Consider the following 27,500-nt stretch of genomic DNA (forward strand, 5'->3'; position numbering starts at 1 on the left):
TGTGGGTTTTATAAGAGTGGACATGCTTTTTCTTTCTCGTACCTGTTTTGTTTTCGTTGAGAGGGCACTGACTCCACGGCAGGGGGCTCTGAAAGGAGTTGAAGAAGTACCACATCACCCAGGCCATGATGGTGTTGTAGTACATGCCCACCACGAAGGAGACCAGCATAGAAGCAATACCTGTAAAAACAATACAAGGTTGAAAGACAGACCTTTGTGGATTGTATCTTACATTTACATTACATTTAGTCATTTAGCAGACGCTTTTGTCCAAAGCGACGTACAAGGGAGAGAATAGTCAAGCTAAGAGCAATAAAACCTGGTGTAACAATCAATACTGCTTAGCATAGAAGCATAGAAGCAATACCTGTGAGACACAATCAAACATGAACACCCATTAACAATACCTCTAAAAACCATACAAGGTTGAAAGACAGACTTGTGTGGATTGTATTTTGTATCTGAATGCCTGAACTCCCAAAGCTGACCTGGAGTATTTTTATTTTTTTTCCCCTACCCCCTTCTCTCCCCTCCTTACTAGCATGTGCTACCTCTGACAAAATAATACCACCAACATTGTTGTGTGGCAATAATGTTTTTATCTATCTATCTCTCTCTCTCCCTCTCTCTCTCTCTCTCTCTCTCTCTCTCTCTCTCTCTCTCTCTCTCTCTCTCTCTCTCTCTCTCTCTCTCTCTCTCTATCTATCTATCTATCTATCTTTGGCCAGTATGATTAACTTTGGTAAAATATGAGCAGAGTTGAACACTTCTCCATAATGCTAACCAAAAGTGCTATATGGACACTATAGTAAAGGGGTATTTCTTCCCAAACTGCTATCTTAAGGTGCAATGAGGATACAATTTAGCATCTGATTGTTTTTGTCCACAATGCCGACTTAAAGTGCAACGTGGATATAATTTAGCAGTGCTTGTCCCATAATACAACATGGACACCATTTAGTTTGTGAATTCTTCTGACCAGAAGAGTAACTCAAAAGTATAGCATACCGACTCCAGTGAGGTAGGGACTGATGGACCTCCAACACCCTACACTTCCACTCCTGAGCCTCTGGCCAATGGCAAACTCCAGGTGCAGAAGAGGGATCCCCTCCAGAACCAGCAGGATCAGGAAGGGGATCATGAAAGCACCTGAAAAACACAGATTCATCAAGTTCAAAGTTCAAAGTTCAAAGTGCTTTATTGTCATTGTCACAAAGACAACGAGACAGTAGAGGCAGCAACAGACAGCTACAAAACTTAGGATGCTGTGAACATTATCTTTCACAGCTAAATAATAATAAATAACAATTAACAAATAGCTCAGGAGGTGAAACCATTAGCTTCTTGTCAGAGGCTAACCAGAGGCAAGTGCTAATATGCTAATTCTACACTGCACAATTCTACATTCTACACAGGGATCCTCTCTATAACTGGCATGGTCAGACAAGATCAGATAGCAAGCTAGATAAGATGAGATGAAACTCTCAGATGTATTTTTTTATTCCAAAATATTGCTACGAAGATAATTATTGGTGCAGTGAGGAGAGGAAGATGAAATACTAGTGGGCTGTTTTAGTTGAAAACTCTCACTGCTGTCATAAAAATGTCACTGACATAATGGTAACATATAATGGCCCATAGGAATGAACAAAACCATGTTCAAAATGATCAGGTACAACAGATTTCCTTCATCACAATATTAGAACTTTTACTTTGCGTTTTGGGTTTGGACCTTTAAAGGCCATACCAATTAAATGTGTCTTAAACAAGAGTAGAGAAGAGAATATCAAACAAGTTTAAGTAATGATCCCTGAATTTATGCAGTCTGTTTCACCAGTCTACCTACATTTCAACCCGTCTTTGAAAATGATTAATCAAGAGCTAATTTTAAAGAGTTTACTGTCTTTATCTTTATCTTATCTTATCTATCTTATTTTATATTTAAGACCTAGAACAGCTGAAAGATGCCACAATGTCACAGATATTCATTTCAGGCACCTAGACCTGATGTTGTCTTTCTCCATTTAAGTGATTCTGGTCAATGACATTGACAGGTGCCTTTCTGTACAGATTATGCTATGTTTGTATACACTAATTTACACACACAGGCTATTTACAGTGTGGCACTATGAGTAGAGAAATCAATACTCATGGTTGCAGATGTCACTTGTCCAGTCTTATCTCTGTATTGTTCTTTAAACTATGCTTTTGTTATGGGCTGTTTTTATCTATGTACCACTCTGAGATTCTGTGTGAATGTAGAGTGCACTACAAATTAAATGATATATTATTATTTATTATTATTAATCTGATCTCATTTTTCCGGTTCATAGCACTTATCCAGCCTTACCTCCTCCGTGGCTTTGGCACAGGTAAGGGAAGCGCCAGACGTTCCCCAGCCCCACACAGAAGCCCACGCAGGTGAGCATGTACTGGGTTTTGTTGTCCCACTTGGGCCTGTCTCCCGCCTCCTCCACCTCCATCCTGTCCAGGTCCGCATGGGACGGTATCCGCTTCTCCAGCCCCGGGTTGGGGAGCGTCAGCTTCATGTTTGGGCACCTGTCTTTAGTCCTCACTCTTCGATATGAAAGAGATAGCTGCTGTCTGTCTCGTCCACTCTCTGTCTGTCTCGTCCACTCTCTGTCTGTCTCCTCCACTCTCTGTCTGTATCCTCCTCTCTCTGTCTGTCTCCTCCACTCTCTGTCTGTATCCTCCACTCTCTGTCTGTCTCCTCCACTCTCTGTGCTGTCCTTCTGTCACTCCCTCTCCACTGCGACCTCACGTTGTGTCTCTGGGAGTCTTTGGGAGTGCTCAGCCCAGGGGGCAGTGGCTGTGTGTATGCTGACCTTTAGCACCTGTGGCCCATGTGTTATCTGTTTTTTTCCACAGCTGAACGCATGAGTTATTGTGTATTGTCAGCAACAAAGGGGCTACCGTCGTGTTAGAAAGTTAATGCATAATAAAGCAGAGATATGGTTAAACGAGGGGTGTGAACATGCATATCCATCAAACAGGATGAAATAATATCACCATAGAAGAGATTTAAAAAAGATCGAAATTTATGATTTTTTAATAATTGTTTATATAGCTGGATTTTAATTAAGTGACTGATTAAGAAGATTCTGTATACTATTACAACTTCAGTTTCCTTTTCCAGCACAAGTATGACGTTAGTAGTCCTATCAGTGTACAAACACAAATATATAATTACCACTGTGTGTCCATGTACTATCAGTATCAGTCCCCAATATAGATGAGAAATCAATACTTTACTGCCATCTTTTTTTGGCCTACGTATATTCAATTAAAGACACATACATTTATTAAGAAAAGAATATTTATTTCAAAACCTGTAATTTTCCAGTATATCAACAACACAGTTTCACAATACTATAAAATATATAATTTGGCCTTGTAGCAAATAAATACAGTAAATTAAATCCCTGTTGCAATTTAAATACCACACACACCACTCATGTTTCAGAATGATTAACTAGAACAAACGCCTTGAGACAATTTGATTGTTTTGACGCTATATAAATACAATTGAATTGAATTGAATTGAACTATATTACTCATAGCAATACCACTGTATACATTGACATAATTTCATTCTTTTACTCAGTGAGGACATTTAAACATACGATATGTAGTTTTTATTGTCAAACTGAAAAGTGTTTCCAGACTTACAGTAATTGTGTAAATATAGCATTCACCAATTGTTCTGTGTGTTTTGTGGATTCTTGACAAAAAAAAAAAATACATATTGTACCTTTAATACAGCATTCCACGGTCAATGTCTCTTGGCAATAGCCATCATTCACAAAAAAACGGAGTCATCTTTTTATGGTGCCAAGTCACTCTTGTGGCAGGACCACATGCAGCTCCTCATGCGTGGTAAGAAATTAATCATTGATAGACTCTATGGGGTGACACTGGTACAGGAGGTAGAGAAGTCGTTTAGTAATCAAAAGGTTGCTAGTTCGATTCACTGTGGGAGCGTCCTTGAGCCAGACACTGAACCCCTAATTGCACCTGATGTGCAGTGTTCCATCAGTGTAAAATGTAAAATGTTTATAAATCCTTGTAAGTCGCTTTGGACAAAAGCGTCGGCTAAATGACGAAATGTAAATTAAATCTCTGCTCTGGGTAGTTCCTCGTGGCAAGAACACCAAGTGTCCCTCCCTCAGGTGGCGTTTATAGCTTTCAGGTCCTTATCTCCGACATCGGTACATGCCCAGAGACTGTGCTGATACTCTTCTTGTCATAGGCGTTGTCTTCCGTCCCGCAGCAGTATATCCGGATGGCCTTGTACACGGCCACGCACGGGATTACCAAGGCTGGAACGCCGGACAGGATAAATATGATGACGTACATCCACGGAGGATAGAATGCTTTTTCCTGATTGGGAAAGCCCTCCTGCCAAAGGAAAATAAAATGTTATGGTCTAGGACAGTGGTTCTTAACCTTTTTGGAGGTACTGAACCCTGCAAGCTTCATCAGTGCATTCGCCGAACCCGTAATTTGAAAAATAAAATATGATTTCTTCAAAACGTAGGTATGTATAAAAAGGGCCCAACATTGCTAGTGTGAACCGGGCTATACTGCGTGTGTCTTGACCCCTGCCGAACCCCTGAGAGTGGCTCAACGAACCCCTGGGGTTCGATCGAACCCAGGTTAAGAACCACTGGTCTAGGACATGTTTTTACACGGCACTGTGAGAGGCAGGCCAATGCTGGTCCAAATGTAACTTTCAGACAGACACATGCCATAAATATTGTGAATTGGCAGATCTGCAAAGACAGGCCGTCCAATAATCATGTCTCCTACTGTGCATAGACTTACAGTACCAGTCAAAAGTTTGGACACACCTTCTAATTTTTAGAGACATTTTTCCTTTACTTTTATGATTTTCTACATGGAAGATAACACTTTTTTTGTTAATACATCATTCAATATGTGTTCTTTCGTAGTTTAAATGCCTGTAGTATTAATCTACAATGTAGAAAATAATAAAAGTAAAGAAAACACTTCTTTGACTGGTACTGTATAGACAGAGAAACAAACATTGCAACCTATGGAAAGACACAGTGGATGAAAGATGAATATCACGGACTCAAGGATACTGAGAGACACATTTCTCTTTACCGATTCAGGATCCCAGATGATGTACGTGAGTTCTGAGGTGGCTTTTGTGACGAGGTAAAACACAAAGATGACGAACACCACCAGAGGACTGATCACCCTCCACATGGCCTGCCAGAAGAAGTTGGGCTTGTGGCCGATCATGAACTCGATGTCTTTGTTGAACCTGCACAAGGGAGAGAGACAGCACACGTTTGAACAGATAGATGAAGAGTGGGTGTGTGTGTGTGTGTGTGTGTGTGTGTGTGTGTGTGTGTGTGTGTGTGTGTGTGTATGTGTGTGTGTGAGTGTGTGTGTGTCTGTGTGTGTGTGTGTGTGTGTGTGTGTGTGTGTGTGTGTGTGTGTGTGTGTGTGTGTGTGAGTGAGAGAGAGAGAGTTTTTCTGCGTGTCTGTATGAGACAGGTCTGGGTCGAGGATGTTTTTTTAGCACAGCTTCCACAGGCCTTAATGCCAGCACACAGCGGGTAACACTGGAACCGATACGGTCCTGATCCGGCTTTGGCCCAAATCTGTTCTATGGTTCTACAGTTTTACGTTTAGGTTCTTTGATACATAGACAATTCCTAAAACACCTGTTTATAATTTCTAAATTGAAGGTATAATGAATGTAATGCGCTTGAATGTTTAGTGTAATATTTCATTTTATAATAACTTTTTACATTTTTTTAATTTATTTTGTTGGCTTTGTATGCCTTTATTTGGACAGGACAGTGACTTTATGACAGGAAGCGAGGCGGAGAAGAGGTGGGGAGAGGATTGTGAAATGACATCAGGCCAGACTTGAACCTGTGTCGCCGCGGGCCCGTAAGTGGGGGGACTTATCGCCTTGCGCCACCGTGCCCCCTACAATAACTTTCAAATTAAACAAAACCAGCATACTTCATACAGTAAACGAGCTGTATTCATTCTAACACATAACCACTATTTGACCTTTCAATGAGAATGAATTGCCATGTAAGTTGCCATGTGAGGGCAGCCGTGGCCTACTGGTTAGGGTTTCAGGCCGGACACCGTAGGGTGGCCGGTTCGATCCCCAACCAGTAGGAAAATGGGGCGGGGGAAGTGGTAGACCACTGCTCTCCCATGCCCGCATCCACAGCTGAAGTGCCCTTGAGCAAGGCACCTAACCCCGATCACTGCTCCCCGGCCGCCGCCAAAGGCAGCTCACTGTTCACTGTAACCTCACTTCACTGTGTGTGTGTCACTTCCCTGGATGGGTTAAATGCAGAGGTGTATTTCAGAGTGTGTGTGTGTGTGTGTCTACTGTGTAATACAGAGTGAGTGTGATACTGTCTGTATCTGCAGGAGCAGTGATTGTAGTCCTTCAGCCCATCTCACCTGTCGATCCCATAGACGTAGCTGATGGCCATCATCTCACAGAAGGCGATGATTAGGAGTGGGACGGAGCCAGCGAACGAATCAAACAGCGCCAGCCAGTAATTACCAGATCCCTGAGCGAAGATGAGCGCGATCCCAAAGGAGACGAGGCAAACCACACCTGAGATTCAGAGACAGAAAAGGATTTTAAGAGCTCGATTATTTCAGTACTATATCAATGCGTCAGTAACATAATGCAGTTTAGATACTCAGGACACACCTGAGATTCAGAGACAGAAAAGGATTTTAAGAGCTCGATTATTTCAGTACTATATCAATGCGTCAGTAACATAATGCAGTTTAGATACTCAGGACACACCTGAGATTCAGAGACAGAAAAGGATTTTAAGAGCTCGATTATTTCAATACTATATCAATACATCGTGACATAATGCAGTTTAGATACTCAGGAGTGGCGCAATGAGGCCAGATTAAACATCATAGACATCAAAGCAACTGATTCCAGAACAGATCTGGACCTACAATGTAACATGGATGAAGGAAATCCAGGTTTAATCGCTATCCGGTTGTGTCAGGTTGCCAATGTTGGGCCTTGCCTCCAAAAAAATGTGTACTATGATGATTGTTACTAAAAGCAAGGGGGTGTTTAAAACAATCTCTCAATCTATTGTCTCTTTTGTAATTTCACAATAGTTGTCGCACAGTCATGCTATTGGGAAATGTAGTCTTGCTTACGTTACGTACCAGTGGGAGCATGCTATTGGGAAATGTAGTCTTGCGTACTTTATGTACCAGTGGGAGCATGCTATTGGGAAATGTAGTCTTGCTTACGTTAGGTACCAGTGACAGCATGCTATTAGGAGGTGTAGTCTTGCTTACGTTACGCACCAGTGAGAGCATGCTATTGGGAGATGTAGTCTTGCTTACGTTACGTACCAGTGAGAGCATGCTATTGGGAAATGTAGTCTTGCTTACATTACGTACCAGTGAGAGCATGCTATTGGGGAATGTAGGAATCGTCCCATTCATGTTTTTGATGTTGGTCTTACTGACTGTCATAAACTCATAGATGGTGGAACGGACTGCCTAGCACTACCAGAAAGGGGCGTCCCTCTCTATGTTACGCACCAGTGGGAGCATGCTATTGGGAAATGTAGTCTGGCTTACGTTACGTACCAGTGGGAGCATGCTATTGGGAAATGTAGTGTTGCTTACGTTACGTACCAGTGAGAGCTTCCTTGGGCCACCGCTTCGGGAAGATTCCGAGGTCCTGCAGGGGCACGACGGTCCCTTCAATGGAACCAAACATGGTGGAGAGTCCCAAGCAGAAGAGCATGATGAAGAACAGAATGGACCAGAGAGGAGAGACAGGCATCTTGGTGATGGCCTCCGTGAACACGATGAAGGCCAGGCCAGTTCCCTCCACACCCTGAATGGAGGAATGATATATAATGCGATACTGTTCAATGAAATGTGATACAGTAATATATGATAAGATATGAAACAGTATCACATGAGGCAAGATTTCCAGGGCTTCGAGCCAGAGAGTTGATGTTATGATTTGGTTCCATCCACACCGTATAGAATGATATAATAATAATAATAATAATAATAATAATAATAATAATAATAATAATAATAATAATAATAATAATAATAATACATTACATTTATAGTGCACTCTACATTCAACTGAATCTCAAAGTGCCTCAGTACATAGTAAGAACATCTAAATTATATATAATGCGATACTGATCAGTGAAATGTGATACAGTAACATATGATAAGATATGAAACAGTATCACATGATGCAAGATGTCCATGGCTTGAAGCCAGAGAGTTGATTTTACAGTAGAGCAAATTTGATATTTGATGATACTTTGGCTTAACTCTGTTAATCAACATTCAAAAAATATACTTGAATGAGGACAATATTTTAGGAGATACATACATATCGCTGAAAGCTTTCATAAGTATGTATGACTAATTTTATCCTCACATGCTAACATGTCATAAAATGGAATAACTACAATTTAAGGCTAAAGTTAGGGTGAGGGGTTTGGTTTGGTTAAGGTGATGTTCTGTGAACAATTAGAAAGACTGAGCTTGAATTTCAACAAATCATCTGTAGTCCATGCAGGCGGACTATCCAAATGATACAGAATAACTCCATGATATCACAGTGATAGTGAAAAAAAAATTCTAACCTGACTGAGAAATGTCTGTATATCACAGGTGTCCAGGTCCAACCCCTGAATGACGCTTGATGAGGTACCATTGAGACGGTTAAGAGCCTCCTCATAGTTGCTCTCATTAATGCTTCCCTCCGGAAGTTCGAAGGCATTCAGCAAAGCCAAGATGTTTCTGTTAAATGAAAGCACACTCTTAGAGAACGTTCTGGAGATGATGCGTTTTTGTCTTGGCAGTGATCTGTAACAAATGTGGGTGTCCCCCTGCCAGAGTGAAAATGGCTTAACAACTTAAAAAAGGCATTAACATAACATTTACAAAATAAAATAAAATAAAATAAAATAAAATAAAATAAAATAAAATAAAATAAAATAAAATAAAATAAAATAAAATAAAATAAAATAAAATCCCAATAGTAGCATGAATGGTTCTCGTACCCGTCGAGACATGCATCGAAGCTCGCTGTGGCCCTGAAGCCTATGATGGAGTAGACGACGATGGCAGCGTACACGGAGGTAAAGCCGTTGACCAAAGAAATAATGACAGCATCCAGTTCACAATTGTTGCTTGAAAGGAAAAAGAAAAACATCCCTTTAAGTCAATTGAATAACTGTCCAGTGTAAAAGTCTATTGTAACTAGTTCCTTATGGAATTTTAAAAGTTAGATTTTGCTTTCACTTAAGACTAGGAATCATCCCATTCATATTTTTGATGTTGGTCTTACTGACTGTCATAACCTCATAGATGGTGGAACGGACTGCCTAGCACTACCAGAGCAGGGGAGTCCCTCTCTACCTTCAAGAAGCTCATGAAGACCCAACTCTTCAGAGAGCACCTCCCTTCCTAACTGGTGCCTTGCACTTAAGCAGTGACAGTCCCGCACTTCCTTTTCTTTCTATGTCGTTTTCTATTTCTTAAAAAAGCAGTATTTATTGTTACACCAGGTTTTATTGCTCTTAGCTTGACTGTTCTCTCCCTTGTAAGTCGCTTTGGACAAAAGCGTCTGCTTAATGACTAAATAATAAATAATAAATAAATAAGATACTCTCATGTTTTTCATGTTGGTCTTACTGACTGTCATAAACTCATTGTAGGGTTTTCCTGTAAAACTCTTCTTGTTTTCTTAATGGAGCCTATGGCTGACGTGTGTTCTAGTCCAAAGAAGATTTCTCCAAACGGAGATGATTTTTGAATATTTATTTTTAGCAAAGACGATAACAAACATTAAATGATCCACCTTATCTAATTTAAAACTTGTATTTTTAACTTACTCTCTGTACATATCTTCATGCTGTAGCTTGACTGTTCTCTCCCTTGTAAGTCGCTTTGGACAAAAGCGTCTGCTAAATGACTAAATGATAAATAATAATAAGATGCTCTTACTGGATAGGGTTGTAGCTGGAGAAGGAGATGAGGCCGCCAAAGGCCAGAGAGAAGGAGTAGAAGACTTGAGCACCAGCGTCCAACCAGGTTTGAGGGTTCGTCAACTCTTCTAGCTGCAAATGTTAGACAGTCAGAGGGCAGTTAGAAACCACTACACAAACTGTTATTACACAATATAAAACAGATAAAACACAATTATAAGCATTTTTATTTTTATTTAATAATTTTAAACCATAGTGAATACATAAACTGCTGTAAAATGTTGGCTAGAAGCCCTACAGTTCAAACAACACTACAAGAACTGTTCAAACACAATTATAAGCATTTTTATTTTAATTTAATAATTTTAAACCATAGTGAATACATAAACGGCTGTAAAATGTTGGCTAGAAGCCCTACAGTTCAAACAACACTACAAGAACTGTTCAAGATATAACACAATTATAAGCATTTTTATTTTAATTTAATCATTTTAAACCATAGGGAATACATAAACGGCTGTAAAATGTTGGCCAGAAGCCCTACAGTTCATACAAGTTACACAGATATGATGCAACCTTTTCCATTTATTGAGCACAACAAATACAAAAATGACCTGTCACCTATCAAATCACAAATGTCGAATCACACACACCTTACTGACAGCCAGCCTCACGACACACACACACACACACACACACACACACACACACACACACACTCACACACACACACACACACACATACACACACACACACACACACACACACACACACACACACACACACACACACACACACACACACTCAATGTTGAATCACCTATCTGCAATACTCACCTGAGGAGTAAAGAGGTAAATGATTCCACTGGTGGAACCCTTGAGGGTCAACCCTCTAATCAGGAAGATAGTGAGGACCACGTAGGGCAGAGTGGAGGTGACATACACAGCCTGAAGAAGAAGAAAACATTGGAACTTAAAGGTGCAGTGTGTAGAATTTAAGGGGATGTATTAACACAAATGGAATATTGTATTTAAAATGATATTTTCATTAGTGTATAATCACTGAAAACATGACAGGTACAGTACAGTCCCTGTATAAAATGACATTTTGCATTAGTGTATAATCACTTGCAACTACGGATCGTTGTACGTAACCATGCTGCTCCACCATATTTCTACAGTGGCCAAGAATGGACTAACATTTTTATGTATATTAATGTTAAGGTGGCAGTTTGAGTTTAGTAGTGCCGGCTGGAAGTTTAAAAAGAAGATTGAAGAGATACCAGTGGTTGCTGGTGCTGGTTGACCATTTTGTGTTGTGAGAGTGTTGTCAAATTGTGACAAATGGAGGATCATACTAATTGCTGCTATTATTTAGCACAAGAAATAGCAAGGGAGCGTGAATGCTCCTCATCAAAGAAGCAAAACACTGGTGTGGCCTTTCACTAACGAGGGACATGTTGTAAGAGTGATGAAGAATGAAGATGCCTTGTTTTTGGGACAGGTAAAGCCTCCCAATCTAAATACAACGTGTTGTTTAATAGCTTTAGCTAGATGCCACTATAATACAAAAATAAAGGTCCTCTGTTGTTGTTTGGTGTACTTGCAGCTCGTTTCTGTTTCAAATTGCTGAAGATGTTTTCTTAATTTGCTAGTGGTTTTGTCTCTTTTGGATATTAGCCGTGCATTTCAAAACACAAAAACAATCATGGTGAATGTTGCTGGTATTTTCTAACCTTTCCTGTGGTCTCAATGCCCCTAATAACACAGACGTAGAGAACACCCCAGGCACATATGAGGGACAGGACTATCCACCACTGCAGTCCACCGGAGTCCTCAATATCTGCCGATGTGTTCAGAGTCTCCCTGTACCAGAAGTAATCGACTGAGGAGCTGCGAGCGCACTCTGACACCACACCTGCAGGGGGCGACACTGAATGTTAGTCTTTACAGTAAGAGTTTTCCATAGAATTCCACATATTAGATTATATTGACAGAGTATACTGAGCTCAAGTTCAAGTTCAAGTGTTTTATTTGTCACATACAATACATTGAAGTGAAATGTCAAAGGGTCTACGCTCCACACTGTGCAAAAATAAATAAAATATAAAATAAAATGAATTAATTAAAATAAAATTAAAATGTAAATAAAATTAAATTAAAAATATTTAAACAGGGACTGTACTGTACCTGTCATGTTTTCATTGAGAGGACACTGACTCCAGGGTAGGGGTTCTTGAAAAGAGTTGAAGAAGTACCACATCACCCAGGCGATGATGGTGTTGTAGTACATGCCCACCAAGAAGGAGACCATCATGGATGCAATCCCTGCGAGACAGATTTACATTTACATTTACATTTAGTCATTTGGCAGACACTTTTGTCCAAAGCGACGTACAAGGGAGACACAATCAAACAGGAACACCCATTTTTCGGTCAGGACTTCACTTATAATGTACATACATTATCAAATGTATATCAAAGTTGTATAACTAACACTAGAGGCTGACACCAATCTGGTGTGTCTGTTGTACCAGACCTGGGGCCAGATCATTGTGTTATTACCCTTCTGGGATGCATTTACTTGGTTGGTTTGACTCGTTCTGGCCTTTAACTAATTTAATTAATTAATTAATTAATTTCCCTCGGGATCAATAAAGTATCCATCTATCTATCTATCTATCTAACTACAGTACCAGTCAAAAGTTTGGACACACACAAAGTTTTTTCTTTACTTCTGTTATTTGCTACATGGTAGATAACACTTTTTTGTTTGTTTATCTCATCATTCCATATGTGTTCTTTCGTAGTTTAAATGTCTTCAGTATTAATCTAAAATGTAGAAAATACTAAAAGTAAAGAAAACACTTCTCAAAAAAATGAAGGTGTGTCCAAACTTTTGACTGGTACTGTAGATGAAGTTAAAGGCCAGATAATGATTGTGATACTGGGTCTCGCCCAGGTAGCTAAACCTACCAACACCAGCCAGGCAAGGATGGATGGACCTCCACACCCCCAAACTGCCACTCCTGAGCCTCTGGCCGATGGCAAACTCCAGGAAGAGAAGAGGGACCCCCTCCAGAACCAGCAAGATCAAGAAGGGAATCATGAAAGCACCTGAAAACACAGATTCATGGACCCATGAGGTGAAATAATAATAATAATAATAATACATTTAATTTATAAGGCGCCTTTAAAGATACTCAAGGTCGCCGTACAACAGTCAACAATACAGTTAATTCAAATTTTTAAAAAGCACAAAGCAGAGCAGCAGCAGAACAACAACTTCAGCAGACAGGAACATTAAAAGTTATACGCCTGCCTAAGCAGGTGGGTTTTTCACTCCCCAAACATCAAACCGCACCCTCAGATCCAAAAACAGGTAGCTCCTGCAGGTCCCAAACACCAGGCTACGCTACGCACCATGGGCGACCGGGCCTTTTTCTCTGCAGCTCCACGCCTGTGGAACAGCCTCCCGGACCACTTAAGGGCAACACCGACACTAGACTGTTTAAAGACTGGCCTAAGAACGTTTTTATTCAGAAAGGCATTTTCTACTTTTTAAAAAAGTATTATTTTTCAAGCTATGCTTTTAAAATGTGTTTTTTTTTCTTGAAACTATGCTTTTGTTATGGGCTGTTTTTCACTATGAAGCACTCTGAGATTCTGATTGAATGTAGAGTGCACTTCAAATTAAATGAATTATTATTATTATTATTATTATTAATAATAATAAAACATTAGCTAGAGGCTCACTCTGATTGGCCTGAGATGCAGTGATATGACATCAAAGTATGTGACATCATGACAAAAAAGTGTGTGACATCATGTCTTTAAAGTGTGTGTCTTGCCATTAGCTTCTTGCCAGAGGCTAATTCAAGGAGAGTGGTAGTGTGCTAGAACTGGAAAATGCTAATTTAGAATCTAATTTGTCAACTGATTCTATGTGTATTGTTATGCTAATTTGGCATATACCTGTGGAATATATTGCGAGAAGTGGTGTAAATGTTTTTGTGAGGTAAAACAGGGAAGGACAAGAATAAGAGGGACATGATCTCGTGCTTCTGGGATGACACGATAAGCTTTGCTATATCACTGAAAAAATGCTCCTTATCAGCAAGGCTGTGGAGTGTTGCCCCCTCATGGTAAATGCCTTATCTGGTTTCTACTCTTCGCTTGAGGATGCCAGGGTTGCTCCGGCCTAAAGTCCACCTGTCTGTACTCAGTATCAGTGCAGGTTAAAGGCACCCAGTGCAACTTTATAGGCTTGAGACTCGAAAAATAGAAAATCGTACACAACAACAATCGCCGGTGGGGAGAGGCCATTTTTCCATTGACTGGAATCCTTCTTTATTTATTGGTGGCACCAATAAATGGCGGCGATTGTTGTTGTTTACGATTTTCTATTAGTTCTCACCACACAACGATGTCTCATCTTTTGCTCCTTGAATGTCGATATGTAATGGTATGGAGTTATTGAAACTTACTACGGGTAAAAAAGACTAGAAATTGAATGTTTATTTTTAAGCCTCGAAATTTGCACTAGGTGCCTTTAACAGCCGAATAAGCCTGAGACGGACAACACCTGAGATAATGGTGTGGAACAGACCAAGCCACTCCTCCTGTCAATGGAACCAGGCTACCTTAAAATGAAACTAGTCTTTTATGTTAAACCATGTTATAGGAACCTATTGGAATATGCTATGGAGTATATGCATGTTATGGATGACATATTATTGGTGCCACAAGAGTGTATTGTTTGCAAATCAAGTCAGATATCTGATTTGAAAGTATTGCTTAAGCATTCTTCAGCACTGATTGAATCTCATTTGAGCAATATTCCGAATGTCCACAAGGTGGCAGCAGTGTTCTGATTTTCCTTGGCCACAACCAGCCCCAGATCTCCATGACTGATGCTGATGAGTGAGGTCTACTGGGTGGAGAGTGATGGGATTCTACATAATGAGTAAACAGACATCATGTGCAGCGTTAATTGTTGTGGCAAGTAGGTACGATCTTGGTAGGTGGTAGGAGTTTATTTTTTTTCTGAACAGTAGCACCAGAACTTGCCATTTGGTAATATGTGACATTCTCTTGAAGGTTGAGGGAAAAATGTATAAAATAGGAATATTTCTCCAGCATGCTTTCCTAGTTTTACCATTTTGGATTTCAGTTAACCAGAAAACACATAATAGGCCTCTTTTCTATCTCATTTTCATTTGTTGCTACATACAACATATTGTGCTTTCTTTTTGTGACTTATATACAACGTATAAATTAACGTATCACTTTAAAATAATATTTAGAGGCCCAGTATGTAATCTTGAGCATGTTCTTGGTGTGGTACCTGAGCTGTAGGCTTTCTAATACCTTACCTCTGATTAATCATCAATCAAAGTGATCCTTATCACATGTGACTAGAAATCTGGTTGGGTATAATTGGGGTTGCACTTGTTGTTGCAATGGTTTTATGCCTCTACATTTGTTGCTTGACTTATCTGTCGCATACCACTGTAGAGTAAATTACCCCATTCAAAACGGACGAAGAGAGAGAGGGAGAGAGAGAGACTGGCCTGAGAGAGGGAGGGAAGGAGAGAGATGAGAGAGAGAGGGAGGAAGAAGGAGAGGGAGGAAGAGATAGAGAGAGAGAGAGAGAGAGAGAGAGGGAGGGAGAAGAGAGGGAGGAAGAGATAGAGAGAGAGAGAGGGAGGGAGAAGGAGAGGGAGGAAGAGATAGAGAGAGAGAGAGAGAGAGAGGGAAGGAGAAGGAGAGGGAGGGAAGGAGAGAGAGATGAGAGAGAGAGGGAGGAGGAGAGGGAGGGAGGGAGGGAGAGATAGAGAGAGAAAGAGAGAGAGAGAGGGAGGAGGAGAGGGAGGGAGGGAGGGAGAGATAGAGAGAGAGAGAGGGATGGAGAAGGAGAGGGAGGGAAGGAGAGAGAGAGAGAGAGGGAGGAGGAGAGGGAGGGAGGGAGGGAGGGAGGGAGGGAGGGAGAGATAGAGAGAGAGAGAGAGAGAGAGAGAGAGAGAGAGAGAGAGAGAGAGAGAGAGAACAGGTCCCATTCTCTCAGACTTGTTTGGCTGTATTAATTGACGTAGTGTTCCTCACCCCCTTGACTGCTGGCTGTGGGTTCTCTCTGCATAACAACCAGTCATTCCACTAAATGTAACTCTATGCACCATGTGCGTCTTGTCTTTGTACTAAACAGAACTATGTTCTGGCCATAAAAGAACTCCGATAAGAACAGAATGTTTAACAACTCTTTCCCAGAGTCCTCTCTTACTACCCATGAAGAGATATGATGTTTCAGAAAGCAGGACAAGAGCTTTCATAACACTTACTAGACTTGAGCCCCTACTGTGTGTTGAGTATTTAATTGCTTTCTGCAGAAGCCCACTAATATATGAAAAACATAGCAGCAGCTGTGGTCTCCTTTACAGTCTATATTTGTTTAACTATTGTCTCTTAAAGTATCTGCTTCTGTTCTTATGGTGCACTTTCATGTTTCTGCAGAAGCCCACTAATATATGAAAAACATAGCAGCAGCTGTGGTCTCCTTTACAGTCTATATTTGTTTAACTATAGTCTCTTAAAGTATCTGCTTCTGTTCTAATGGTGCACTTGCATGTTTATGGTTAACATTAGTGTGTGTCAGCCTAACACTTTTATGAAGGTAATGAGCGACACATTGTGTGCACTTGTCTGAGAGGTATTTTTTTTTTACTGAGAAATGTCCTTTTTACAAGCTGCTGGACTGTTTTATGTATGGTGTAATGGTAGATAAACCTAAGCTATCTTTCACAATGACAATGACACTTTTGACATCTGACTCTTTAAGAGCCCTATGAACCTTAACTTCTAAATCTTTTGTTTGTTCCAGGACAGTCAGGGCTATCATTTGATAAGTTACTTGTTTAGGTTTTATATAAGCAAATTACAAGTCAATTATTCTTCATCCTGCGCCCGTCTTAACTTAATACAGTACAAAGTACTGCACAGAATGCACTTCAGCAAAGCCAAATTGGCAAAGTTTTCCCCTGGCACGAGTGATGCCTGTAATAGATGTGCCTTTGTCCCCTCTGACCTAGCCCATACCTTCTGGTCGTGTTCAAAACTAACAGGATTCTGGAAGAACTTCTTCAAGATTATATCTGAGGCTTTAGATACAGATATCACTCCCTGTCCATTTATTGCCATATTTGTAGTACCCCTGAACCACTCTCAATTTAGTAAACAGAAATTAAATGTTTTAGCTTTTACCTCTCTGATTGCCCGCAGATGTATCCTTCTACACTGCTTCGCCACACACACACACACGCTCTCCTCACATATTTTGATAAAGTAGGTACAACTCCTACTACTTAGTGTTAAAGTACCAATACCAGTTGTACTGTTACATACAGATACTTTGATTGATTCGATACATTGATAGAGTAAGGTGGACCAACATGGGATGGGAGGGTGGGTGGGTTTTTAAGTTGTGAATATGTTTCTTTCTTGTATCTTTAAAAAAGAAAATATATAATATTTTTTTAATTTTGTATGTCTATTTAAAATAATCTTTGGTCAATTGACATGAAACTTGCTGTGTGGTTACAGCCCTGACGGACATGATGACATACTGGGCTGCTTGGCTCCCACATCCCTGCTTGCAGATATTTTTTATGTTTCCCTACGAGGCTACAGCTACAAACACATCTCAATGTATTTAGCTATGACGTAGCGGTGTGAAAATGGGTGAAGAAATTACCAATGGTTGCAAATTGGATCAGTGCAGGAAGGAGTAATCTTGTTTTGAAAACACTTACAATTTCTTCACCCATTTTACTAGCGTCATTGGGAATCATAAGGTCCGCTCTTTCATTTGACACCTTTTTTCATGTCTACACAATAACGACTTGGTAAGTAGCCTAATTCAAACAAGTGTAATGAGTGTGTGGAGATAGATGCAGACATATAGGCAGTTTATGACGGATAACATTTCATTTGCAGACATATAGGCAGTTTATGACGGATAACATTTCATTTCATCAAAAAAAAAAAAGACTATTTCGCAATAGTTCGTTGCACAGACTAGCAAGTAGCATCATTGTAAAGTTCAACAGTTGTAAAGTGCGATTCATCATGACACGACAGTGAGCACTTCGTGAGATATGGAACCTAGAGTAAGGGCTGTGAATTTCCAACTAAGATGCACTCTCTGTTACATTTGATCTCATTTTCCCCGGTTCATAGCAGTTATCCAGTCTTACCTCCTCCGTGGCTTTGACACAGGTACGGGAAGCGCCAGACGTTACCCAGCCCAACACAGAACCCGACGCAGGTGAGCAGATACTGGGTTTTGTTGTCCCATTTGGGCCTGTCTCCCACCTCCTCCTTCTCCAGCTTCTCCAAGTCTGCATGGGACAGTATCCTGTCCTCCAGACCGGGGTTGGGAAGCTTCAGTTTCATGTAGGTAGCCTTCAGTCCTCAGCCCGTGATGAAATCAGCTGGTCAAGCTGTACACTTGTGGCTAACACCTATTGCTGTTGTTTGAGTATGTATGAAGGCAGCTTTAGGCTGCTACAGGTATCTCTGTATGTATGAAGGCAGCTTTAGGCTGCTACAGGTATCTCTGTAGACTTTCAGCACTGGCTTACTTCTCACACCCTGCAGGTATCACTGGCTAAGAGATATGAGCTGCTCTGGTTCCATGCATCCCGTTAGCAAGGTTATCGTGTCTAAGTATACTGGGCAATGATTGACAGCTTCTATGACCCAGCCCATGATACCCAGGTGGGGGTCAGCATGAGATGTCCTGATTTAGAACATCCAGCGCCTCCGCTACTATTTACCAGTGGGCACTTATGTGATAACATTACACTGTTTCACTTCAACGCCCATTTGTACTGTACATTTAATCATTTGGGAGGCACCAAAGCAATTTACAAGAAAGGCACAAGGCAGACAAATAGCAGATGAGGGCAAAAGCACTTTTCTTTAAAACTTCTGACAAAGTTATGGATCGAATCAGGAGACTAATATGTATTTACTATTTTCCATTTCCCCCATGTCACATTCAACATGATGTTTTGGCGCATATTTTTAAGTTAAGATAACCTGATTGTTGTAAAACACGGCATGTGACTTTTCTTGTGCATTTTTATTTCCTATTCTGCCACCTGCTTTGCAAGTAGTTTTTTTGTGCTTTGCTTTTCTTTACAAGTTTTCACAATGTGCACATTTTGTTCCCTTTAGAGCTTTTAAAACATCAAATATGGAAAGCTGGTATATAGTATTTCATATCTCTTTCCTACTGAATCATAATAGAAATGGACTTGAATAGAATCGTTAGCTTGTGAAATATAATTGCATCTGTGCCAATACCCAACCCTACCAGACTAGAAACCTAGGTGTCATATTTGATTCAGATCTTAATTTTAAAACCCATATCAAACATATAATTAAAACGTCTTTTTATCACTTAAAATACATTGCTGAGGTGCAATAGTTTCTCTCTCGGGCTGACACGGAGAGACTAATGCATGCTTTTATCACAAGCAGGCTGGACTACTGTAAAGCTCTCTTTTCTGGTCTCCCAAAGAAAGCTATTTAAGCAATATAGCACGAGTGGGAGTGGGGTAGGTAAGGGATAATCCCACGGGTGGTGTTCGGGCCGTAGCCACCGAGGCCGTGAGACAAGTTCCAATGTTCCAAAAACCTTACTGGCTTCCAGCAAACGTACCATCCTTTTATTAAGTTCTGTGGAACACAACGTTCCTAGCTCAAGTTCAAAAATGTGTTTTGATGTTTCCACAAATGAGCATACTGGTGTTCTATCTGCCGCCAAGAGAGTTCCTGTGCCCATCAAGGTGTGCTGGATGTGACAAGCTAAATAGGCAGTAAGAGTCATCAGGCCAAACAGCAGGCAACCAACACAGTCAAAAACGTTTACTTGCCATTGACTGCAGAGATGAGTGTACAAGAGGTCAAGGTACATTTAAATGCATAAGGTTGACTGCAATGTACAAGAATACCATTTTTCCAAATTAATACATCTAATTCTATGACTTTACATATATAAGGGACGGAATGCGTAATGGGGGCGGGTCGGGGGCTTGACGGGGGGATACGTCACTCTTGCCTGTCTTCAAAACTTGAGAGCCCTGGTAGATGATGGAGGACATTTGCATTAATTGAACTCCGGCAGTGAATGTGTACTGGCTACGGAAAAATGAAATAAAGTTTGCATATATTAAAAATAGTTCATGCTTGGTTCTGGTGTATTTTAAAAGTTTTTAGTGTCAGTTAGTGGTCACAATCAGTGCTTTAGCCCCTAAATACTTGTTTACGTAAAATCATATTGTTGTGACGTCACATATTTTAGTAGAGCCCACAGCACCCCCCGGCATGAAAGAGGTTCCAGCGCGCCTGCTTGCTTTTGAAAAATGTTGGAACCTCAAGAATAGATTTGGCTTTAGACGAATAGCAGAGACTAAAGCATGAGCAATATTCGCTAACATTACATTGATATCAGAGTGAGCCCTTGCTCTATCGATTTCCCATTATTTCTCTTAGGTATGTTTTTATCTATGTGAAGCCATTTAACATTCCACAAGTGGTTGTAATCACGTAGAACCCAAGACTGCTTTTTCAATGGTGAGATGATTTCGAAAAATTAAACTTTGCAGCTTAACACTCTAAGGTCCAAGGCCTTTTAGACTTTTCTAAGTTGTCTGACATGCCTTGATGTTTTTGTACATTTTGCTTAACTTAAAACATTGATGCACAAATGGAATATATGATTCTATTCTAGACGACCTCAGCAATAATATCATGTAAGTAAAAGGAATGTAGTAAAAAAAAGTTTAATTTAAATCAAATGTAAACATACCCTTGGAAAATCCTTGTTTCAGAGGTGCTCAGACTTTGTACATAAACACATTGTAAAGATTTATTCACAAGACTTTTTATTTCTGAGCCTTGTAAACATAGGTGTTGGCTAAACACATGTTAGTTTAGCATTCAGAAAGTATGTCTTGTTTCACTACCACATATTTATAATTTCAGAGTGTCCTGTACCATTCCTAAATCTGTGCCTCTACAAATGCATATTGATGAGTTGGTGTGAACAAACCTGTGACACCTCTCGCAAAGACAAAGGCCATATCCTAATGGCCCTAGAATGTCTTTGTGGCCCAAACCCCCTGGAGTGAATCTTGCCACATCATGACCCAATGGAGATAACTGAATCACCATCTCCTTATCATATGAATAGCTGTCATTTGCTAATGGGTGGGTCCTTAGCAGCAGAAACCCCACTCAGATACTAGAAAGTGCAACACATCAGTTCTATTCCCTTGACAAAGTGCTTATTTATTTTAAAATTTTGAACTGTATATATTATAAAAGAAAAGGGTTCAATGTTTCCGTGGTTGTTCTTTTTATGTCTCTAAGACGAAAACTCGCGGAGCTTTACATTTTTTTTGACAAAAAAAAAAAAATATCCCGTACGAGGGATATAGACCTTAGACAGTTAAGCTGTGTTTCCTGGTTGTTAGTACATTGCATGCCTACTAACTGTTCTTGTCATGCCGTGTTTCGTTAAAGCCTATGTAAAGTTAATTTGTTTTGAATGTACCGGTAGGCACCTGCGGCTTATAGACAAGTGCGGCTTATTTATGTTCAAAATAAGCTTTTTTTTTTAATTCAGTGGTTGCGGCTTACATTCAGGTGCGCTTAATAGTCCGGGAATAACGGTAGTCTATAAATCACTCCATAGTCGTGCACCTGAATAAATGTCAGGTATGCTCTTAAGATACACACCCATTAGATCCCTGAGGTCCACTTAACAGTTCAATAAGCCAGGAACAAACATATGTCCCCCCCCCCCTCATTTCCTTATGTGAAGCACATTGTGTTGTCTCTTGGTATGAAATGTGACTTATTAATAAAGTTTGATTTAATTTGATTGAATCTGATTTGAAGAAAGTGTCTGGGGCCATAATGTGGAACTTCAAAGGAATCCAGAATATTGCCACCTGTTTATGCAGTTCCATGGACTGCTGTCAATTTATGTAGTAGATCATTCAATGATTCAAAGCAGAAGTAAGGCCCAGCTGGTTTTACGCATTTTAAATGTGAAATGTTAGACAATGATTAAACGTGCAAAGTATGGATATTGAACTCAATAGTGTTTTGCTTTAACAGATCTAGATTTGTCTTTCTTCTCATTTAAACGATTTATGCAATAACTATGGTAAAGGATGAATAGAAAGACCATTAATTCCTCTATTATAGTCAGGGAAGGACATTCCTAGCACATTTACAGAACATTCCCACGCCCCACCTGTGAGTACAAATCAGCTACACCAAGGGCGGAAAAGCAGAGCGTTTTTGGGCTGGACTCTCTGATCGCCATTTTTACTTATAGCATGTGTCTTGCTACAATGCTGAACAGGCCTCACAGTACGCAGAGCACACTTTAGTTACACATGTACATGGACACATGGTTTCTTCGAACTCGAACTCAAAAGAATTTACGAACACACTGTGAAAACACTGTTATACGACCTTGATAAGGTCATGAACTTACTGCTGCTGAAACGTACTCCTGAAAAGGAAAGTATTCTTATCCGAAATGTATCAATAGTTCTCGCGCACACGCTACTGACCAATCCCAAAACAGCAACGGCAACAAAGAAAGACCCAAAAGAAAGTTCCAATGACACTGACCTTCTAAATACAAAGGGTGCGCAAAGCCTCTCTTGGAAAAAGACTGAAATAATTTGACTATAATGGCAGACTTCTTTCTATCCAATCCAATCCAATCCACTTTATTTATATAGCACAGTTTAAACAAACACATGGGTTTCCAAAGTGCTGCACACAGAAAAAGAGATAAAATAAGTATAAAATAAGTAAAACACATTACCCACCCAACACTTCTACATCACATTTGTATTCTAAATACAAAAGGAATTATGACAAATTGTCATCGCTGACAATACCATTATGAGACTAATTGAAACTTGAATCTTAGTCATCAGACTGTGTGCAGCTACTGTGCTTGTCACCAGCATTACCTAGTAGAGACTTGTACATGCCTGTATTATGTCACTGTGTCATGCCTGTTGTGGTCAAAGATAAACGGTTACGGTTAAAGACATAGACCAATCATGTTTCCAATCATGACGTTATTGTTGTGGGACCTGACTTCTGGTCATGTTTATGGATGCCCCTCAGTGGCTCTGTCACAGACACACACACACACACACACACACACACACACACACACACACACACACACACACACACACACACACACACGCACACACACACGCCCCTCAGTGGCTGGATGCTGCACTGAACAGATAAAACTCTGAGTTTACATTCTGCCTCTGCAGATCCTGATCTGTCTAAGACAAATAGAGAGCCCACTTTGTACGCACACGCACACACGCACACACACACACGCACACACACACACGCACACACCCTCATGTAACCCTGCCTGTAAACAACAAACCGGATATTAGACAGAATGAGAAGCTGCGCAGGCTGGTATCTTCATGATACAGTTGTGCGATATTTGACAACATGGAAGAATGGGCTGAGGGGTTATCAGCAGTGTTAACAGATGTGAGCAGTAAGCACATCCTTTTTGATAGATACTCATGCACACTGACTGGGGTCGTAGGGTCAAACCTTCAATAATGGGGACTTATTTCATTTCCAATTTTATATTAATTTATTTACTCATTCTGTGCCGTCACATAGCCTAATTAATGAGCAAAGTTTGTCTGTATATTTGAGTCTCTGAGCCGAGTCTTGGTGTTGTTGTATGTCTTGTTTTGTGTTGTTAAAAAAAAAAAAAAAAACAATAAACATAACGTTTAAAAAAAAAAAAAATAAGAAGTCAACTTGTGAGCAGATGCACTCAGAAGAAAAAAAAATAGCTTAGCTTTCCCTAGAGGACTTCAAATACATGAGTGGTTTACTGGGGGAAAAAAAATGTCTTTCTGGAGTGGACATTGTTTCTCTGTTATGAAAATTACAACAAAGCTGACTGAAATAATCCTGGTAAAGTTTTTTTTTCTAGGTTTCAATCTATCAAAGGCTGTTTTATGGATACAAGATGAGCAGCCCTTAAGAATATCAATTTTGCATATTTTTTTTTAAAAGAATGTGTCAGTACATGAATCAATGAATGAAGTACAAGTTTTCTTGGAAATCGAGAAGTGTCAACAATGCTCACACCTGACGTATGTGCCCCTTGTGACTTGTGTACAGAGACTAACTGAATTTCGAATTAGAATTAGAATGTATTTTTCATTGCACAAGTGCAATGAAATTGAGGTGGCAGCTCTCAGACTTCAGTGCAATTGAAAAGTAAAAAACAAAAACAATACAAATATATACAATATAACTATACAGATTTACACTATAAATACTCAGCTTAAGTAAAAACAAGTTAAAAAAAAAAAACACAAGACATATTACACATCATAGAGACAAATACAGGTCAGTTTTGTGCATAGTTTAGTGCAATCAGGCCTAATTAATTTAGATAATCAGCACTGAGCAACACTGGCAACATAGTCGTGTAGCCTGATGTGCTGGCCATGTCTTTAAAAAAAAAAAAATGTAGTATATGGTTCTTCACTGCCCTCTGGTGTATGAGTTTGGGTTTACATTGGTGTGGTTACAAGACATTCATTCATCATTCTCAGTGTTTGTTACATAGGCTACATAGAGTAGAAAAAACTGTCAAAAGAAAAGATTGAGCAAAAAGCTAATATCTGTTTCGTTGTGCCAGTATTGTTATTGTCCACGATTGATACAAATAGTATTTTTTATTTTTGCAAAAGTTTATTTGACAAAAAAAAGGAGCACCTCCATTCATTCAATGTGCTTCATTCAGGGTGTATCAGAATTAGTCAAAATGCTTGTTTACACCCTAGGTCTCCACCGACATGTAAAAAGAGATACTGTAAATAGCTAAATATAAGTATTATAAAACTGAAACGAGGGAAGTAAGAATGACAATTTGCATTAAATAATGACAGTAAAACATCTTGACAGCGAAAGCAAGCAAGCACACAGACAACATTGAGCAATGCAGGTTCAGGACAGGCACAATCAACCTAGCCAAGGCGTATCACCACAAGGTGTCGCTGTTTGCCTTGGAACTCGACTGCATCCCTACACTGCAGTTTAGTATATGGCAAAGCGTTTAAGCCGGTGGGGGAAGAGGAGGAGGGGGGTGCTTGGCTTACCCTCAGACGCCAAGAGGGACCGGCTGTCCCGACTGTCCCGGCTGTAGGTTTCCCCAGCACCTTACTGCCTCCGCTGTCATTGGACACCTGCCCTTCTCGAAGTAGCGTCGCAGTGAGCAGCAAGGTCGGTCGCCCGGAACAGCACAGTCAGAGTGGAGAGGACGAGGGCATATCTGTTCGGTATTGATCCCTTGGCATAATACACGGCAGTCGGATCTATCGTGACATTTGCATGGGGCAACTGGCTCCTGAGGAGGATACATTTTAACAGTAGTGGTTGTAGTAGTAAGGCGCTGCAGCCGTCGCTGGGACAACCTGCTGGCTTTGTTGTTGTTACTGAGGAGGGGGGCTCTAAGCGACGGATTTAATCATTAAACCGGGTTACCCCGACTTCTGTGCTACTTGCATGGATACATCATGGCCTCGCTTGTTTGCAGGGTTCAGTTTTTAGATGACACCGATCCATTTAACAGTACAAATTTCCCAGAGCCAACAAGACCACCGCAGTATACTTTTAGAGAAGACATCCCCCTCATCAACCAAATTGCCGGTGTCCATCGACTCCTAAAAGCACCACACAAGGTAGGCTATGTTATTCTGTTTTTGTTTTGTTTTGTGGAAGGTCCCTAATATTGTCATGATATTCTGTCATCCTCAGAATAAAGGGTAGTTTGTTCAGCGTGTTAAGACTGTAAAGCTGTTTGGCAAAGGCTATCCATTCACACACAGTAAAGATGCAGAAACAAATTCGCTTTGAAAGTGCAGATTACGTGTTTACAAATGTGTGTTTGTGGCAGAAACAAGTTTAAACTCTGTCATTCGTGGTTTTAGTCTGTGCATGTTCTCGTTGGGATTATTATTTTTTTCTTTCCCGGCTACACTAGTAGCTCCTACAAGTCTTTGCAGTAGGCGCTCCTGTAGTTTTGCTGTTCGTGTCACGGCGACAGGTGGACATGAAGCTTTAGCCGAGCCCAATATATCCTCAGCTAGCCGTCCCATTCATTTCAAAAGCAACAGTTGCACGGTAAAGAAATGACCCATAGGGCAACACCAATATTTTGGAGGGTTGATGAACACTGAAAAAAAAATCGTCTGATACGACTTCTGTTGTTACACAGGCATTTGTTGACATCTTAAGAGGTCATGAAACCAACACATTCATGCCTCTTTAATCATTGACATACTATAATTGAACTAAAAATAATGAGTTACGGTGTGTCTATCAAATGTACATTTTCATAGCAAGATAAAGTCTCATGTCTTGCTATGCACCTGGTCATATTCGCTAGGACGCTTTTAGGTAAATAAATGTTTGGGAGTCTTCGGGTAGGCTATGTGCACTGTACATGCATATTATTACTAATATGTTCATGGATAAGAAAAAAACACTTTATAAATTGACAAAATTATCAGCGCTGGTAGCAAAACATAAAACGTGAGATCTCATTCATGATCTATAAATATTAAAGCAGTGACACTGAACGCATTTACAACGCATGGAGTGTTATTATGTCATCCATTCTTTAGCATGTGAGGTCGTAGGCTATCTGGACGGGGTCAACGATGGATCAGTGTCAGAGATGGGGATTAGCTGTTGTAAACTATCATATTCAGGGGATCAACAGGTTTGGGGATAGGGCTTACCATTCAGACAGAGTAATGATTTATGTGGGGGTGTCTGGCGCTGGACGAGGATGTGTGATGGGGAATGCGTTCGGCAACGGAGTAGAGGTGTTGACGATTTGAGAGTTTTTGCGCATTTAGTTTAACACCAGCACTGTACTTAAACACTCATGCATGCTCTCTCTCTCTTTCACTCTCTCTCTCCATTTCACTTTCGTGTCATTTCTCCCTCTCTCCTTCCCTTCCTCCCTTGTTTTGACTTATGCTCTCCTTTGTCTAGCTCTCTTTTCCTTTCTCTCACTTTCTTTCTTTCCATCATCTGTCCGTTTCTCTTACTGTCTCTGTGTTCTGTGTGTTTTTTTTTGGTCTCCCACTCTGTTATTTTAGAAGAAATGGCAGAGGACTGTAATTGGACGTTATGCTAAAATCTGTAAAATATAGGTCACTGGTGCTCCCAGCTTGTGGCTGCAGGCTGGAGTTTACTCACACTTTTGTTCGTTCTCGGGAGCCGAGCGCACCGCTGCTTTCTCTCTGACCACTCACCCCTTTACCCTCCCTCACCCTGTGAAGATGTTTTAGAGGAGCG

The 27,500-nt window shown here is 40.3% G+C and overlaps 3 protein-coding genes across 3 annotated transcripts in view; 1 reads left to right on the plus strand and 2 right to left on the minus strand.

The window, feature by feature from the left end:
• Positions 1-2,549, minus strand: part of LOC308381935 (sodium-dependent neutral amino acid transporter B(0)AT1-like) — a gene marked incomplete at both ends in the record, with an annotated part of 8,684 nt that extends 6,135 nt beyond the window's left edge. The window contains 3 exons of the mRNA XM_080859597.1: positions 43-180; positions 1,009-1,149; positions 2,351-2,549. Of these exons, the coding sequence (XP_080715723.1) occupies positions 43-180; positions 1,009-1,149; positions 2,351-2,549 (478 nt within the window). The remainder of the gene's footprint in view (positions 1-42; positions 181-1,008; positions 1,150-2,350) is intronic.
• Positions 2,550-4,206: 1,657 nt separating this feature from the next.
• LOC308381934 (sodium-dependent neutral amino acid transporter B(0)AT1-like) lies at positions 4,207-18,485 on the minus strand (the record flags this gene model as incomplete). The annotated part of the gene is made up of 12 exons (XM_080859596.1): positions 4,207-4,419; positions 5,149-5,311; positions 6,484-6,643; positions 7,708-7,912; positions 8,691-8,847; positions 9,111-9,239; positions 10,057-10,169; positions 10,875-10,985; positions 11,774-11,955; positions 12,228-12,365; positions 13,014-13,154; positions 18,287-18,485. 12 exons carry the CDS (start codon positions 18,483-18,485, stop codon positions 4,207-4,209), a joined length of 1,911 nt encoding a protein of 636 aa, XP_080715722.1.
• A 6,899-nt stretch (positions 18,486-25,384) lies between these two features.
• The window catches only part of fhod3a (formin homology 2 domain containing 3a), a 117,047-nt gene continuing 114,931 nt past the window's right edge, over positions 25,385-27,500 (plus strand). Inside the window, 1 exon segment of the mRNA XM_080858915.1 lies at positions 25,385-25,873. Coding sequence (XP_080715041.1) covers positions 25,709-25,873 — 165 coding nt within the window. The 5' untranslated portion in view covers positions 25,385-25,708.

Source organism: Sprattus sprattus (assembly GCF_963457725.1).
Source record: "Sprattus sprattus genome assembly, chromosome: 20".
Classification (NCBI taxonomy): Eukaryota; Metazoa; Chordata; class Actinopteri; order Clupeiformes; family Clupeidae; genus Sprattus; species Sprattus sprattus.